The 19,815-nt window shown below is 38.7% G+C and overlaps 1 protein-coding gene across 3 annotated transcripts in view; it reads left to right on the top strand.

The window, feature by feature from the left end:
• LOC135087887 (centrosomin) overlaps positions 1-19,815 on the top strand; it is a 63,721-nt gene that overhangs the window by 21,166 nt on the left and 22,740 nt on the right. The window contains exon 1 of one of the 3 annotated variants that reach the window (XM_063982728.1): positions 17,287-17,515. The exons of 1 other annotated variant lie outside the window; for it this stretch is intronic. In XM_063982728.1, coding sequence (XP_063838798.1) covers positions 17,490-17,515 — 26 coding nt within the window. In that variant the 5' untranslated portion in view covers positions 17,287-17,489. Of the gene's footprint in view, positions 1-17,286; positions 17,516-19,815 lie in introns of those variants that run through there. One more of the 3 variants, XM_063982729.1, reaches the window with a different exon arrangement.

Raw genomic sequence — 19,815 nt, 5'->3', positions numbered from 1 at the left:
AAACTGAAAGGTTAAGCAATAAGCTTTTTAGATCAGTGTGAGGCCCTTAGATTCAATCGTGATTTTAGAAGTAACAAGCGTCCAAATATTTTTTCACAAAATGGTAATGACGTTTTCCTAATGGTAATGATTTTATTAAAATGGTAATGATCTTATGTTAATGGTGATGACGAAATATATTTTATAGTAATACATTAAATTAAAATTACTTAAAAACTAAAATTTAAATATAATTGTTTAGCTAAACACCAATTTTATCTATGTTATTTTCCTAGCTAAGCACGTACCTATTAAAGAATGGGTTGGAAATAAAAATAAATGTATTCAATATTTTAATGAATTTATTGAATTTGGAACAATACGGACATTAGTTAAATTTTTTTTACGTTCCTAATATTATTCAGAATCAGAAAAAATATATATTTACACCAATGAGGATTTTGATTGAAAAATATGCCTAGGTACTCTTACATAGACTTACACAATAGTCAACATACAAGAAATGAATAAAAAAACGTCTTTTCGTAAACTAATAAAAAACCTTCTCATTTAAAAACAAAGCTTAAAGAACAATGGGACAAAACGTCCCCAGAACTGTAGCACTAGTAACTTTAATACCTACCTTGTATGATAGACCATGCTAATACCCGACCGATCTCTCTAGCTACAATCACGGCAAAGGTCCTTGACAGTGTGCTTGACTCTCTACTAGATAAATATTTAAAATCACATAATGCTCAATTCGGGTTTAAGCCTGGACTGTCGACCGAGAGCGCCATCCTTAGTCTTAAGCACACTGTCAGGTACTACACGGATCAGGGGACTTCCATTTACGCATGCTTCCTCGACCTCTCCAAGGCGTTCGATCTTGTGTCTTATGACATCCTTTGGGATAAGATGAGGAGGCAGGGCGTCCCGTCAGAAGTATCACAAATATTCCATTATTAGTATGCTAACCAGATTAACAGCGTAAGATGGGCTAACGTTTTTTCTGAGGAGTATGGGTTGCAGTGCGGGGTGAGACAGGGTGGGCTGACGTCTCCCAGGCTTTTCAACCTATACGTAAATGACCTCATTGTTGCCCTTAGCAGTATGCGTATTGGATGCTGGGTAGATGGTGTTTGTATCAACAACATAAGCTACGCTGATGATATGGTACTGCTGGCGCCAACAATGGGGGCTCTCAGAAAGATGGTGGGTGTGTGTGAAGCGTATGCTAAATGCCATGGCTTATTTGTATAATGTGAAGAAGAGCGAATACATGGTATTTAAGGCCGCCAGTAAATGTCCAAACGTGGTACCCGACCTCTTGCTGAATGGGGTAAAGTTAAACAGAGTCACTAAATTTATCTCGGACACTACGTTACTGATGACCTTAAAGATCATGTTGATATCGAGAGGGAACGAAGGGCGCTGGCAGTAAGGTGTAATATGTTGGCTCGCAGGTTTGCCCGATGTAATGACCATGTCAAGATCACTCTGTTTAAAGCATACTGTCAGAGTCTATACACGGGAAACCTATGGACCACGTACTCGCAGAAATCGCTTGGCGTCCTTCGGGTCCAATATAACAACGGTTTCAGGGTGCTGTTGGGCTTGCCTCGCTTCTGCAGTGCTTCGGAAATGTTTGCTCAGTCGCATACTGACGGCTTCTTTGCTGTCCTATGCAAGAAGACTGCCTCGTTGCTCAGTAGGATACGGGCGAGCCCCAACAGTATCCTGAAGACCGTGGCGGAGAGGTACGACTCTCCTATTATCCGACATTTCCTTCGGCTACTTCTTACCGAACGGGTTGGATAATTAGTGGTATGTTATAATAAGTAAATTACTAACATAGTTGTATAAGGCACCCATTTAGGTACCCCTACTAACCATGTGGATCATTGTTATCTTTAAATGAATAAATTGAATTGAATACTATAATTTTATTATATGACAGCTCAAGTGTGACATGTCTCAGAAAAGTTATATCAAAAATAAAAATTCATAAGCAACCCTGAAAAAATACATACAAAATCACTTTTGACCAACTTCAAAGGGCACGACAGCTTGACCCCGGGACAATTCGACCCCTGTGACAACTCGACCCCTGCTACAACTCAAACCCTGCGACAACTTGATTTTTTTCAACACTCAACACTTTTAACTTACTTCAAAATAATGGTTTCACGACTGCTGGACAGTGGCGGCGTAGCATGGGTTGGCACCCGGGGCATAGCACAGCACAGCATCCCCCGTCATAAGTCCTTAATGTAAGTAAGTTGGGTATACATATAGTGGGGAGGTAAGACACCCCAAAATGGTCTGGTGCACCCCCTCTTTTGGGTTACCGATTGAATGAATGAAAGGTGTTAGTTCGAATGAGCTATATGATACTAATCGCAACACCCCCCCCCCCCCCCCAATCATGGCATATCCTCGTTATACTAGCGCCAGTGAGTACTAATCTGCGTGACTTTTGTCACCCCCTGATGAGTACCCCCCCCCCCTTACGCCGCTAGTGGCTGGACCCTACGACTGCTTAACCCTACGACCACTCGAACCCTCCGACAACTTGTACTTGTGACCCTGTGACAAGTCGAACACTGTGACACGTCAACCCCTGCGACTACTCTGAGCATTTATTGTAGATACAGTTCAGGCATTGATTGATGGAGCTAAATGGTTTACAATAAGTATCATAGTTGAATATTTTGGACTTGTCGTAGGGGTCGAGTTGTCCGGGTCAAGTTTTTGTAGGGTCGAGCTTCGTTTAAAGTAGGTTAAAATTAATTTAATCTTGTTATCGCAGGGGTCGAGTTGTCACAGGGGTCCAGTTGTCAAACTGTCGTAGGGAACCTACGACAGTTCGACCCCGATGACAACTATGATACTTATTGTAAACCATTTAGCTCCATCAATCAATGCCTGAACAGAATCTAGAATAAATGCTCAGAGTAGTCGCAGGGGTTGACGTGTCGCAGTGTTCGACTTGTCACAGGGGTCGAGTTGTAATAGAGATCGACTTGTCGCAAGGATCGAGGTGTCCAGGTCGAGTTTTCTTAACGCTCAAGCAGTCGTGATACCGTTTGAAGTAGGTCAAAAGTAATTTAATCGAGTTGTCGCAGGGGTCAAGTTGTCGGAGGGTTCGAGTGGTCGTAGGGTTCAGCTGTCGTATGGTCCAGCAGTCGTGAAACCATTTGAAGTAAGTCAAAAGTGTTGAGTGTTGAAAAAAAACAAGTTGTCGCAGGGTTTGAGTTGTCGCAGGGGTCGAGTTGTCACAGGAGTCGAATTGTCCCGGGGTCAAGCTGTCGTGATACCCATTGAAGTCGGTCAAAAGTGATTTTGTATGTATTTTTTCAGGGTTGCTTATGGATTCTTATTTTAGATATAACTTTTTTCTGAGACATGCATGTCACACTTGAGCTGTCATATTATAATAAAATTATAGTATTATCATGTACTATCATATTATAAGGTAGGTATTAAAGTGCTACAGTTCTGGGGACGTTTTGTCCCATTGTTCTTTTAGGAAACCATTCATAGTCATCATTACCATATACAAAGTGTCATCACCATAAGCCTAAATGATATGGTAATGATGTTAATGGTAATGACGAAAACGATTTTAAAATTATATAAAAATAATTGTCACCACTATTGGGACACCTCAATATCGCCATTTTTTTATTGTAATCACATGCTACAAAGTGCTAATTATTAGAAAAATATCGATATATAAAACTTACCAAATCGCACAAAATGGGAATGACGCGAGCCGATGACAAACTGCGAGTGTCTCTCGTTTTCGGAGTTTAAAAAGTCTCGGAGCTGCGTAAATTTTACGTGCATTCTGTTCTGTTACGAGCAACGAATTGAAGAGTGGGACGCGCGGACACAAGCGGGGATAAGTCGCGTCGCGGCCACATTAAAGAACCTTTGATGCTGCCGCGATGGCTATGACGATTTCTCGTGACAATATTTCAATTCATGATTCCATTTTATTGGCTAATACGATTTCAATATAATTTTGTTATTTTGTCACGGTAAATATGTACATTTTAAATTTATAATCAAAATCTGGTCTGTGTATAGGTAAAGTAAAAAAAATTAAAAGACAACGGCAAAGGTCAGTATTTTTACTGTGATGGTAATGACGTTTAGTGCGTGTTTTCTTGATTATCGAAATAACTTGAAGTATTTAATCAATATGGATCATGGCGCCTTATGTGGAAACTTGTATGAATCGTTATTCAGAAGTTTAATTTACCAGAACTACAACAGTTTTTTTTTTATCGATCGGAACATAAGTTTTTTACTGTTTCGCGGATTTACCCAGGTACACTTCGAATACCTACTTGAAGCACAACCTATGTATCACTATCTCGCTCTCTGTGGGCAGACTCTCTTTCTAAATAAACAAAAAATATAAATTTGCTCAAAGTTGAGAAATCAAAGACCGTAGTGTATTCGTATCGCGTTTAATATAAGACTAAACTGTCAACGGCGCTGCACACATATTTATATAGTGGTGTTAAGTCTACCCTCTTTATTCTATACATTACACCTCCCTCCTTAATAAACGTTTACAGTAAAACTACAAAATCACAAATTATTTGCAGTAAGATATGATTTTTAAACAGTATATAAGAAAACTATAAAATATTATCACAACAAGTAACTTACAACTAAGTATACAATTTTATTATTACATTTCATTATGAGTAGCCGTATCTATTAGGTGGTTTCCTCTCCCTTAAGGGGTAACGGCGTTCACCGGTGGACGGTACAACACTGTTTGTGTCTGTACTATGAGTACCACTGCCCTCCACCCCGCCGCCCAGCTCAGAGCCAATCGACCCGCTCACCGAGTCCGAAGACGACCCCCCAGTCTCCGACTCCACTGGCAACTGTGGCCACCCTACTAAGCCTTGCTTACTTGTACCGTTTGAATGAGTTGTTGTGCCTTTTGGTAAACTTGGTTCATGGTGTTTTGACTTAAGTTTTATTTGATCAATGTGTCGATGTACCACTGTGCCGTCTAAGGAAATAATATTGTAATCCGTACTGCCTAGTCTTTCATCGATTGCACCTTCTAGCCACTTAGTTGGTCCCCGGTACGTGCGATACCACACGGCGTCGCCCGGCTGCAGCTCGCAGTGCCCCCCGCCGGCCGCCCGCAGCTGGCGCTCCTGGGCCCGCTGCACTCGCTGCTCCCGGGAGGGCTTCAGTCGGTCCAACCTAGTACGCAGTGACCGCCCCAGCAACATCAAAGCTGGGCTTTCCCCGGTTGTGCTATGTTCAGTATTACGGTACATCAGTAAATACCGCTGTAAAGCCACTTCTGTATTATACTTACTGCCATGTAAACTAGAAAATAAATCCTCAATTTTAGGCACAGGGTACTTATCGACTTGTAACGCGCGGTTCAAAGTTACTTTATAATCGGCACAAATACGCAAGGCCCCATCGGGTTTGTGTACAATTACCAGTGGGGTCGCCCAGTCGGAGCAGTCCACGGGCTCGATGACGCCGGCGCGCAGCATGGCGTCCAGCTCGGCGTCCACGCGCTGGCGCAGGGCGTAGGGCAGCGGGCGCGCGCGGCAGAACACCGGCTGGGCCTCCGGCCGCAGGCGCAGCGTCGCCCGTCCACCGTTGAAACACCCCAGTTGACCATCAAACAGCTCCTTAAATCTAGAAAAAATGCCATTTATAACTTCTGTTTTCTGATCATTTATGATATTGTAATTATGACAAGTTGACAAAATAGGTACGGTCATTTCTAACTCCGCTAGCCATTGCCGTCCTAATAAAGTTGTCATACCGTTTTTAAAAACATATAAGTCCAATATTTTTCTCCTATTCTTGTAATTTACATCGACCTCTAAGTAGCCTAATGGCTTAACTTTGGAACCGTTATAAAATTTAACAGATAAATTACATTTTTGTAACGGAACATTTTTAAAATATTTATTGTAATCTACAAGAGAAATGCACGATAGTGGTGAGCCTGTATCAATTTCCATTTGTAAATTAACGTTATTTACATTTAAAATTATGCTCACCGGTTTGTAACTACTCAATGACATCTGGTACATTGGCTCCTCCTCTTCTTCATCCCGTTCTGCCGTCTCCCGAGCGTCCTCCAGGTAATGGGCTCGGGTGGATGCCGGGGTTCTGGATCCTCTGCTCTGTGCAGCGCCGCGATTGCCTCGGTGGGCAACTCGGCTCCCCTCATTCTTCCCGCCAAAACGTGCTGCCGCCGTTTTAGAGTTTTCTGGACACATTCGACGTAAATGTCCCACTTTCTTGCACCTACTACACTCGTATTCTTTGAATTTGCACTCGTTCCGCCTATGTCTGTAGTCCCCGCATGCAAAGCAACCGCCAATTTGTAGGTTGTTGATGGCATCTTCACCGCCGACTGAAGAAGGCCGTCCCGCTGACAGCCGTGAGCGGGACCCCGAGAACGCGTCTGTGGAGTACGCGCCCGCGGCCGCCCGGCCGCCCGCGCTGGCTCCGTCCGCCGCCGCCTCCACGACTGCCGCGTCCCTCACCGCCGACTCGAATGAAACCGCTATTGCCACCGATTCCTTGAATGTTATTTGGTTTTTTGCAAATAACTGTTGACGAATTCCATCATCACGTATGCCACATATAAACTGGTCTCTGAGATTCTCTTCCAAATTCGCTCGAAATTCACAGTTTTTAGATAGTTTTTTGAGTACCGCCACATACCCCAAAATATTTTCATCCGCCTTTTGTTTCCTTTGCCGGAACACAAAACGTTCTGCCAAAAACGATGGTTTGGGGTTCAAATGTTGTTGTAATATTTCACTCACTTCCTTGAAAGTCATGTCGGCCGGTTTCCGTGGGCTCGCCAAGTTCGTCAATAGTTCGTATGCGCGGTCTCCCATTGTAGTGATTAGTGTTGGTAATTTCATTTCTTCACTAATGCCGTTCACTTTAAAATACATTTCCAGCCTTTCCGCGTACAACTGCCAGTTTCCGCAATCCAAATCAAATTCCGTTATCTTGCCGACCGCCATATTTAAACTTAAAATCCTGTCGCCACTGAGAAATCAAAGACCGTAGTGTATTCGTATCGCGTTTAATATAAGACTAAACTGTCAACGGCGCTGCACACATATTTATATAGTGGTGTTAAGTCTACCCTCTTTATTCTATACATTACAAAAGTCAATGAAACTCAATATAAAATCTTTATTTCTTGACATAGGTATAATTAAATAATAAGTGTAAATACTGGTAAAACGTTTTAGGAAGAAATTACAGTGAAAAATGTTTACAATGATCCAATGTCGAAAATCACGAAATAAACACTTACGCGTGGAATCTTAAGTCATCGTTATTTTATTATCGTTACAGTGGACGTCCTATGATTGAAATGATGATGATGATGATGATGATGACTATTTTATCAATACTGGGTTGTTGATTTTTTAATAGCTTTGCCCATTTTTCACCACTTGACGTTGCAAAATCGTGGGACTTTGCTTATTTAGGTACAAAAAGTTTATGTGGTTGTGGTTACGTTCAGAAACGCCACAAAAATTTAAGCAGTTTGAAACAAGTTCATTACTTGTGTAACAAAATACAATTTTATTTTACCTTGCTTTTTCTTATTACGGTTTAAGACATTTATTTCTCAAAACCATATTTTATACAGGGTGGAATTTTGTAATGCCACCTAGAGGGAAAGTACTCTTAAGGTGATGCCTTGCGAATATTGGGCGTTTTAAAGAAGCGCAGAATTAGTTTTAATCGTACTTTTCTTATTACTTATGTTCTTATTTTGAAATAAGTGTCTGGTCGAAGCCGAAACATGAATGGAAACAATTTTCTCGATAGAAAAAAATCCAAAGATGGCCCTTCTATTACTCGGTTTTTTGTTTTATAAGCAGATAGGTTAATATTTCAATACCAAATTTTGTATATTGGTAAGGTAATAACATATTCTAAGTACTGGTCGAGTTATTTTCTTTAAATAGTGTTTGGTTTTTCAATAAATACATGATTTCCGATTTTTGTCGCTTACGTTATTTTATTCCGCGCCGCGCGCGCTATTGCTGTCCCTTTCCTCGCACTGAGAAATCATATTTCTATCCCTCTGTGTGCGAGGCATTCAGTCGGCCGAAAACTTTTACGAGGTAGCGCCTTAATACTGTAGAAAGAAAATTTTACTTAAAGAAAACATTCCTTTATTTTGGAAAAGAAAGAGAACTGCATTCAAAGATTTTCGAAAATTCGCTACCATACAATTTTCTGTAACATTATTAAAATAATTTAAGATTTCATGGTTTTCCTTTTATTTGATTTATCAAGTTTGTTAGAGATATTTCATCCTTATGCTTAACCCTAACGATCGATGTAATAAAAAAACAGATTTTAGTTGGTTCGATTCCCGGGTGTGGCAGGCAAATTTTTGGAATTCTTTGAATGCAGTTCTATTGATTATCCTACTTCCTACTTATATTATAAAGGCGAAAGTTTGGATGTCTGGATGTCATGATGTCTGGATGTCTGGATGTTTGTTACTCTTTCACGCAAAAAGTACTGAACGGATTTTGTTAAAACTTTACAGTCTTATTTTTTATAACCCAGATTAACATATAGGCTAACTTGTGACGAAATGTGACAAATAAATTTCAATAAATAAATAAGACGTGTCTAAAAAGCGCCATCTACCTATCGTCATTGGTTAAAATCTACAGCGCTGGACAAACTACTGTATGACGTTCATAAATTTCATTCGGGGGAAGCCGTGAAACGCCAATTCTATCAACATGATATCTAACGGGGGTATAAAACGAGGTCCACGCGAACGAAGTCGCGGGCGGCCGCTAGTCAAATATAAAGGAATGTTTTCTTTGAGAATTTTTTCTATCTGCAATATTAAAAAAAAGTACTTTCCCTCCCGGTGGCATTTCAAAATCCACCCTGTATAATCTCACTTACATTGAGAAACACTGGTTAGTAAATTATTCATCATGGAGCGGATAATTATGTTGCAGCTTATAACAATATTAGATTAATCGCACACTTATTCACAAAATATAGGTTATTATTCAATAAGTACACAAATCAGCCGGCTCCTAGTCTAAAATTGTTATAACCGAAATTAAAACAATCTAAACTACAAACAAAAATTATTCAAACAGTACTAGTACTAATTTTTGAGGTATAATACATTATCGTAGCATAAATATTTACGAAGATACAGATGTGTCAGCTGGGGACACGTGTCCTCAGCTTACACACAAAAAACAACTCATGGTTATGAAGTTCTAATGGCTCTAAATGAATGACTGAGAGGTTTGATGACTCTAATAATTAGGCTTTTATTGATGGTATACTTGGAATTGCTCTAGGGCCAATGAGGAAGCTGTTGACATTTACATGTTTCTTTGTATTTTCACAGTAATTTCTTCCTAAAACGTTTTACCAGTATTTACACTTATTATTTAATTATACCTATGTCAAGAAATAACGATTTTACATTGAGTTTCATTGACTTTGAGCAAATTTATATTTTTTGTTTATTTAGAAAGAGAGTCTGCCCACAGAGAGCGAGATAGTGATACATAGGTTGTGCTTCAAGTAGGTATTCGAAGTGTGGCCTCCATTTTATCTTTAGCTTCATGTGTTTCATACTCTCATAGTCTGCTCATAGGTTGCATACTTAGGTAATCTGTGATACTCTCTAATCTGTGGCACAGTAGATGTGGCCCTTTCGGCGAGTTATATACCTGGGTAAATCCGCGAAACAGTAAAAAACTTATGTTCCGATCGATAAAAAAAAAACTGTTGTAGTTCTGGTAAATTAAACTTCTGAATAACGATTCATACAAGTTTCCACATAAGGCGCCATGATCCATATTGATTAAATACTTCAAGTTATTTCGATAATCAAGAAAACACGCACTAAACGTCATTACCATCACAGTAAAAATACTGACCTTTGCCGTTGTCTTTTAATTTTTTTTACTTTACCTATACACAGACCAGATTTTGATTATAAATTTAAAATGTACATATTTACCGTGACAAAATAACAAAATTATATTGAAATCGTATTAGCCAATAAAATGGAATCATGAATTGAAATATTGTCACGAGAAATCGTCATAGCCATCGCGGCAGCATCAAAGGTTCTTTAATGTGGCCGCGACGCGACTTATCCCCGCTTGTGTCCGCGCGTCCCACTCTTCAATTCGTTGCTCGTAACAGAACAGAATGCACGTAAAATTTACGCAGCTCCGAGACTTTTTAAACTCCGAAAACGAGAGACACTCGCAGTTTGTCATCGGCTCGCGTCATTCCCATTTTGTGCGATTTGGTAAGTTTTATATATCGATATTTTTCTAATAATTAGCACTTTGTAGCATGTGATTACAATAAAAAAATGGCGATATTGAGGTGTCCCAATAGTGGTGACAATTATTTTTATATAATTTTAAAATCGTTTTCGTCATTACCATTAACATCATTACCATATCATTTAGGCTTATGGTGATGACACTTTGTATATGGTAATGATGACTATGAATGGTTTCCTAAAAGAACAATGGGACAAAACGTCCCCAGAACTGTAGCACTTTAATACCTACCTTATAATATGATAGTACATGATAATACTATAATTTTATTATAATATGACAGCTCAAGTGTGACATGCATGTCTCAGAAAAAAGTTATATCTAAAATAAGAATCCATAAGCAACCCTGAAAAAATACATACAAAATCACTTTTGACCGACTTCAATGGGTATCACGACAGCTTGACCCCGGGACAATTCGACTCCTGTGACAACTCGACCCCTGCGACAACTCAAACCCTGCGACAACTTGTTTTTTTTCAACACTCAACACTTTTGACTTACTTCAAATGGTTTCACGACTGCTGGACCATACGACAGCTGAACCCTACGACCACTCGAACCCTCCGACAACTTGACCCCTGCGACAACTCGATTAAATTACTTTTGACCTACTTCAAACGGTATCACGACTGCTTGAGCGTTAAGAAAACTCGACCTGGACACCTCGATCCTTGCGACAAGTCGATCTCTATTACAACTCGACCCCTGTGACAAGTCGAACACTGCGACACGTCAACCCCTGCGACTACTCTGAGCATTTATTCTAGATTCTGTTCAGGCATTGATTGATGGAGCTAAATGGTTTACAATAAGTATCATAGTTGTCATCGGGGTCGAACTGTCGTAGGTTCCCTACGACAGTTTGACAACTGGACCCCTGTGACAACTCGACCCCTGCGATAACAAGATTAAATTAATTTTAACCTACTTTAAACGAAGCTCGACCCTACAAAAACTTGACCCGGACAACTCGACCCCTACGACAAGTCCAAAATATTCAACTATGATACTTATTGTAAACCATTTAGCTCCATCAATCAATGCCTGAACTGTATCTACAATAAATGCTCAGAGTAGTCGCAGGGGTTGACGTGTCACAGTGTTCGACTTGTCACAGGGTCACAAGTACAAGTTGTCGGAGGGTTCGAGTGGTCGTAGGGTTAAGCAGTCGTAGGGTCCAGCCACTAGCGGCGTAAGGGGGGGGGGGTACTCATCAGGGGGTGACAAAAGTCACGCAGATTAGTACTCACTGGCGCTAATATAACGAGGATATGCCATGATTGGGGGGGGGGGGGGGGTGTTGCGATTAGTATCATATAGCTCATTCGAACTAACACCTTTCATTCATTCAATCGGTAACCCAAAAGAGGGGGTGCACCAGACCATTTTGGGGTGTCTTACCTCCCCACTATATGTATACCCAACTTACTTACATTAAGGACTTATGACGGGGGATGCTGTGCTGTGCTATGCCCCGGGTGCCAACCCATGCTACGCCGCCACTGTCCAGCAGTCGTGAAACCATTATTTTGAAGTAAGTTAAAAGTGTTGAGTGTTGAAAAAAATCAAGTTGTCGCAGGGTTTGAGTTGTAGCAGGGGTCGAGTTGTCACAGGGGTCGAATTGTCCCGGGGTCAAGCTGTCGTGCCCTTTGAAGTTGGTCAAAAGTGATTTTGTATGTATTTTTTCAGGGTTGCTTATGAATTTTTATTTTTGATATAACTTTTCTGAGACATGTCACACTTGAGCTGTCATATAATAAAATTATAGTATTCAATTCAATTTATTCATTTAAAGATAACAATGATCCACATGGTTAGTAGGGGTACCTAAATGGGTGCCTTATACAACTATGTTAGTAATTTACTTATTATAACATACCACTAATTATCCAACCCGTTCGGTAAGAAGTAGCCGAAGGAAATGTCGGATAATAGGAGAGTCGTACCTCTCCGCCACGGTCTTCAGGATACTGTTGGGGCTCGCCCGTATCCTACTGAGCAACGAGGCAGTCTTCTTGCATAGGACAGCAAAGAAGCCGTCAGTATGCGACTGAGCAAACATTTCCGAAGCACTGCAGAAGCGAGGCAAGCCCAACAGCACCCTGAAACCGTTGTTATATTGGACCCGAAGGACGCCAAGCGATTTCTGCGAGTACGTGGTCCATAGGTTTCCCGTGTATAGACTCTGACAGTATGCTTTAAACAGAGTGATCTTGACATGGTCATTACATCGGGCAAACCTGCGAGCCAACATATTACACCTTACTGCCAGCGCCCTTCGTTCCCTCTCGATATCAACATGATCTTTAAGGTCATCAGTAACGTAGTGTCCGAGATAAAGGATGATGGGCACAAATGTATGGAAAGTGGTACCCGCTCCAATAGCCATAACCAATATATATTTTAAAAGGCCTTTAGATGTAGGAAAATCTCTGCTATGGGGCCAGTTCTAATTCACGTTTTGAAAGCAGTAATTCCACTAAGTATTATAATGAAAGTATAACACAATCATCCATGTATACGAGTATGTATTATGATTACAATCTATTAATATAACTAAAAGAAGCATTGAAAAGGAAAGGATTATACCTACGATGAACTACCCAAGCTATTAGCCCTTTATTCGCTTTCATCATGATCATCATGATCATTTTAGCCATAGGATGTCCAGTTGAACATAGGCCTCCCCCAATGATTTCCACAATGGCCGGTTGGTGGCGGCCTGCATCCAGCGCCTTCCCGCTACCTTTATGAGGTCGTCGGTCCATCTTGTGGGTGGACTTATTGGGTCTTGTGGGTTTATTCGCTTTAGCAACCCATAATAAAACCCTTAAGAAGTAATAAAACTTTAACCCCTTTATTAATAAAAGTTACACCCTAGTTGAACTCTGGCTTAAATTGTCATTTAATATGGAAATGTCATTTTAATCCAAGTTTTTTCCTATGTGTAACTTTTTATTAATAAGGGGGTTGTACTTCTTTAAATAAAAACATTTATTTCACAATTATCCCCATCAATAATTATAGAGTTAAGGAAGGATGCTAGAGCAGTAAACCCTTCCTGCCTCGCATAACCTAAGTACCTTACGATGGACACGTATGATACTTCTTCTTCTTCTTCCTCGGTCCCTCACTGATGAGGATCGCGACCACAGATAGTGTTCATAAGCTGTGTGGACCGCACGATGCAAACTCCCGCCCACCGTCTTCCTCACCGCGTCCGACCATCTCGTCGGTGCCCTGCCCCGAGCGCGTCCCCCTTCATACTGTATGATACTTAGGTTACACAAAAAGTATCTTTATCTTCGAACGCAACCGGATCTGAGGTTGGTGGCCATAGTAAATGTTGTTCGTCTTGGTAAGACCTTTTAAATGACACTACAAACATAACTATTGGAGCCGGGTACCATTCTGCAAAAAAGTATGTATATCTTCGTACACAACCAGATTTGAGGCTGGTGGTCATAGTAAAAGTTGTTCATCTTGGTAAGACCTTTCAAACGATACTAGACACATATCTATTGGAGCCGGGTACCATTTTGCCCATTGTCCTTTAGTGACTCTGTTTAACTTTACCCCATTCAGCAAGAGGTCGGGTACCACGTTTGGACATTTACTGGCGGCCTTAAATACCATGTATTCGCTCTTCTTCACATTATACAAATAAGCCATGGCATTTAGCATACGCTTCACACACACCCACCATCTTTCTGAGAGCCCCCATTGTTGGCGCCAGCAGTACCATATCATCAGCGTAGCTTATGTTGTTGATACAAACACCATCTACCCAGCATCCAATACGCATACTGCTAAGGGCAACAATGAGGTCATTTACGTATAGGTTGAAAAGCCTGGGAGACGTCAGCCCACCCTGTCTCACCCCGCACTGCAACCCATACTCCTCAGAAAAAACGTTAGCCCATCTTACGCTGTTAATCTGGTTAGCATACTAATAATGGAATATTTGTGATACTTCTGACGGGACGCCCTGCCTCCTCATCTTATCCCAAAGGATGTCATAAGACACAAGATCGAACGCCTTGGAGAGGTCGAGGAAGCATGCGTAAATGGAAGTCCCCTGATCCGTGTAGTACCTGACAGTGTGCTTAAGACTAAGGATGGCGCTCTCGGTCGACAGTCCAGGCTTAAACCCGAATTGAGCATTATGTGATTTTAAATATTTATCTAGTAGAGAGTCAAGCACACTGTCAAGGACCTTTGCCGTGATTGTAGCTAGAGAGATCGGTCGGGTATTAGCATGGTCTATCATACAAGGTAGGTATTAAAGTTACTAGTGCTACAGTTCTGGGGACGTTTTGTCCCATTGTTCTTTAAGCTTTGTTTTTAAATGAGAAGGTTTTTTATTAGTTTACGAAAAGACGTTTTTTTATTCATTTCTTGTATGTTGACTATTGTGTAAGTCTAAGTAAGAGTACCTAGGCATATTTTTCAATCAAAATCCTCATTGGTGTAAATATATATTTTTTCTGATTCTGAATAATATTAGGAACGTAAAAAAAATTTAACTAATGTCCGTATTGTTCCAAATTCAATAAATTCATTAAAATATTGAATACATTTATTTTTATTTCCAACCCATTCTTTAATAGGTACGTGCTTAGCTAGGAAAATAACATAGATAAAATTGGTGTTTAGCTAAACAATTATATTTAAATTTTAGTTTTTAAGTAATTTTAATTTAATGTATTACTATAAAATATATTTCGTCATCACCATTAACATAAGATCATTACCATTTTAATAAAATCATTACCATTAGGAAAACGTCATTACCATTTTGTGAAAAAATATTTGGACGCTTGTTACTTCTAAAATCACGATTGAATCTAAGGGCCTCACACTGATCTAAAAAGCTTATTGCTTAACCTTTCAGTTTAAGCTAGTTTGCACGCATCCCTGTTAAGTTTTTCAAAAAACGTAAAATAAATCCCGCGGAATAAAATCGGCGGATCTACCCGGCCTACACTTCAACTGAGTGTTAGGGTTGGCTTGGCACTCTTAATCTTTATAAAATTAATAAGGTTCTGACTTACTTATTTATTAAAACGTTTATTTAGGTTTTTTAATTATCAAATACCTAATGGAATAAATTAATTGAAGAAGATATTCTATTCTCATAAATAAAATACCGGATACTTACTTTCACATAGCTATTGCCTCATTTTAAATACAGTTCATCACTTAGTACAAAAGCGCGCGGAGATTGGCGCGGAGCAAATTACTTTATCAAATAGAACACATAAATTGTTTTAAAAAGCGTAATTACGTAATTTAAAAAGAACTATTACAAAATCAGATGTAAGCAGTTTATTTAAAAAGTAATATTTAATCATTTTTACAATTCAGAATTATTACGAAGTTTAAAACTTAGATTAATAAAACTGTACGATAAACATGTCAGTCAATTTGACAACCTTTGTCGGAAACATTATTCAATGAAAATATTGTCCGAACCCTTAGTATTTCTCTTCGACAAATATTTTAACACATTGTGAACCACTTTTCTTTCACGACTATAAAAAGATTTTAGCAATTTAATTCACAAAATCAATTGCGCTCATTTAAAATAAAGTTTGTTTACACTTTGACAACAATAGACTGACATGCAAGGTGACCGGCTGAACCATTTAAGAACCTTTAAGAACCTAGTAAGGGACACTTTTGCAGATTTTCGTTTTTTGTCATAAATCACCTTAGAATTAAGGTCTCCACAGGATGTGAAGACAGAAATCGCTCTATTGTACTTAAAAGCGGAAAAACGCGTTGATAAAAACCTAGTAAGTCGAATTCAAATTTGAAAAAACCATTATCAAAACCTAGCAAGTTACAATGACCATTTTAAAACCTAGTAAGTGCATGGACTTACTAGGTTTTAAAATGGTCAATGTGACTTACTAGAGGTAAAATGCTACTATAATTTAAATATTATTTCGAATTCTGTTGGCTAATACTCTATAATATTATCAAAATCTGAGAACTACATGAGTACTGATTCATATTAGATTTTGATTTTGGTTTTAAGAGGTAACTTTTGTCAATAAATTAATTTTTAGTGTTAGTAAGGGGCATAAAACTTGCAATTTTTAACTAAATATATTTATTTATTCCATAAAGTATACTTCAGTTACTAATCTTCAATATAAACATCAGAAGTTATCCAAATCTTTAAGCATCTTAGCAAGGCAAATGAAAATGCGTTTTTTCGCTCTCCTGTAAAATTTACTCCGCTGCACTTACTAGGTTCTTAAATGGTTCAGCCGTGACATGTCAATGAAGTTTTCAGTTACTGTTGCCATTAAAAGAAATTAGTACCATTAATTTTCCGCAACATGGCGAGGGTTTTTATGTTCCTGAGCCCCGATTACGGTAACTTTTAACGTCTACAATCCAGACGCGTTTCTGATTCTGCGATACGATTGGTCAAAACAGCTGACGTACGCTGTTGAACGACCAATCGTATCGCAGAATCGAGAAGCGTGTCTGGATTGTTGACGGTAAAAAATACCGTAATCGGGGCTCTGAGCCCCGATTACGGTAACTTTTAACGTCTACAATCCAGACACGCTTCATCGATTCTGCGATACGATTGGTCAAAACAGCTGACGTACGCTGTTGAACGACCAATCGTATCGCAGAATCGAGAAGCGTGTCTGGATTGTAGACGTTAAAAATTACCGTAATCGGGGCTCTGGTCAGGCTATAAAAACACAACGCGCGCGACACTCGCGACGGATGGACTGCGAGGTTCGCTTAGAGCTCGTGTAAAGCGTGTGTCTGTGTGCGTGAGTCTGATTTCGAGCGTTTGTATGAAGCTTCCGTACTGTTTGATTTATCTACTGTGTCTGTGGTCTTTGGTCTTGTCTTGTTGTCATTGTCATTCATTTTGTTGGAGTTGGATCCATATCTGTGGAGTTGGATTTCAAATTGAAATCGTTGGATTTCAAATTGAAATCTTCAATCTGTCTCATCTGTGTCTTCAATCAACAATTTTTCCAAAGTAACTACTTTACAATTTAATGAAAACTACGTTGTGAACAATTTTGGGGTACATTTGATAATCTTATAACCTGTTCAAACTTACAAAATATGACTGACTCAACGATGGATGTAGTGTAAGTTAATTTCTTTTATTAATCTAAGTTTTTAAATTACTGCTTTGTGTTTCTTACCGGTAACCGTCATTACCAAGGCACCACATAGAGCCAAAGTTGACTACATTTGGGCATTTTGGAATGAGAGATAATACTAGTGTTGTTAGGTACAATTTATCATAATAAATTGTAATAGTATCATGATACTAGCTTTGCCCGCGACTTCGTAGCTCGTAGTCACAGTTTGAATCTAATCTAAGGTTTGAATAATTTTTCCCGTTTAGGTAAAATTTTTTTTAATGCTTCGTCCCTATTGTTTTTTTAATAGCCTAGTCTTCCTTGATAAATGGGCTATTCAATGCTGCTTTTACACTGCGCGGAAATTAGCCAAGTCTTGGCTAATTTCCGCATAGTGTAAATCCGCGACAATACAAAAATAACCAGCAGTTCAAGTAAACAAACAAACTATTTGGCTTTCTAATATTATACAGTGTGAGTCTTGATAAAGTGCACACATGAAAATAGGTGAAAGTAGACCCATTTTTATCGACAGAAAAAGGGTCAAAAAATATTTGAGATTTTTATAAATTTTTTATTTTAGATTTTTTTTTCTTTCAATTAGGTACTTACTGTAAAGAAAACGTAATAACTTTTAAACTAAGAGGCAATGATATTATATAAAAACAAAAGAATATCATTGCTAAGAGGTATATCCTGATAAAATAAAAACAGAAATAATGCTAAATAACAGGCAATACTAAAACAATACACAAAATACCCAGAAAATGGCAAAAAATAATAAAAAATGTTACATTTTGAGAAAAATCGGCATTTTAAATCGTGTTTTTTTTTGGTTATTTGAAAAATTTCTTTAATAAATGCCCCTATAACAGGTGGTTTTATTACTTTGTGTTACTTACTATCGTATTACCTTTGTAATATAAAAAATCTCATATCTCTATCCCTATCACAACGTTTGCAATAAATATTACACATTTAAACATTATACTTTAAAATTGTTTGATTGTGATTTTATCAAAAGTGATTTTGACTAAAAGCTCTTGGTCAAAACCACTTTTGACTGGAAAAATCAGTCAAAAGTAATATTGACCAAGATCATCTAAATTATTATTACAAGCTTTATATTCACTTCACTTGTTAGTATGTGTGCGACAAATGTTGCAACTGTATTTAAGACCAGTTTTCCTCAACCGATTAAGCTGAAATTTGGTATACTTATGTAACAAGTACAATGACAATACAATGTTATGGTACCATTGAGCTGGACTGATGATGGAGTCAGGAGTTGGCCATAGGAACTCCTAAACGAAACAGCAAAATCGCATCGAATTTGGATTCATTGGATTTGTCTTTTCGAGCAGTTTATTGCTAGATAATGTCCAGGGTCCTGATGATGGGAGTCAGGAGGTGGTCATAGGAACTCCCTAAACGAAACGGCGGAAACTTATCATGTTTGGGTTCGTTGGATGTGACTTCCTGAGCACTTTGGTGCTTAATGATGACCAGGGCCCAGAGATTTAGATACAACTAAAAAGTGTAAAATAAAATCCCGCATGGAATTTATATTTTTGCGCTACAAGCTTTCAAAATTATTTGAACCTTGCATAGAATTATATTTGTCGTTTTAGTACAAATGCATTTTTTTTCCTTTTTGTATCTGCAATCGACTTGGGTCATAATCAGATGTTTTGTCTTGCTTTTTTGTTTGTGTTCATGAGGAGGGGTATTTCAGTAAATTCTCTCCCTTGGTCTTCACTCATTCACGTAGCAATCTAGTCCAGCCACAGAGTCCAGCCTTCCAATATTCAGTCCAAGCCACTAGCATTTTGGTCCAACTGTAATATTTGCCATCTTTTCAGTCTTGTGGTGGTCTTGTGGGTTTGTTCCACTATTTCTCTAGCGAGTTGGTGTGTGTACAACTGCATTTCAGAATAAAAGCTTGTTTTTAAAAAAGTTATTTTTTATTATAATTTTATTTATAGGTATGCTTAGATTAATAAAGCCTAGACAGATAGTCAGTGCAGTGTGAAAGGGTGTCTAAATACATCAGAAAAACGAAAGAAAGTGACCAGTGTTACATTTCATAAGTAAGTCTACAATTCGACGCGTATTTTGCTTGAATTTGGCTTTCAAAAATTAAATACGGGAATGATACCAGTAACAAGAAAATTTATTTCCCAATTGTTCGCCATACAAATACACTTCCTTTTTTATGAAATCGAGACTTTTAAGTCGATTTATCTTATTGTAATTAGGTAGGTACTTTGAATTCAATAAATAAGTAAGTAGGTACATGATGC

This window comes from Ostrinia nubilalis, chromosome 3 (assembly GCF_963855985.1).
Source record: "Ostrinia nubilalis chromosome 3, ilOstNubi1.1, whole genome shotgun sequence".
In the NCBI taxonomy this organism is placed as follows: Eukaryota; Metazoa; Arthropoda; class Insecta; order Lepidoptera; family Crambidae; genus Ostrinia; species Ostrinia nubilalis.
Note: the sequence above shows the minus strand (reverse complement) of the source record. Positions and strands in the feature narration are given on the sequence as shown.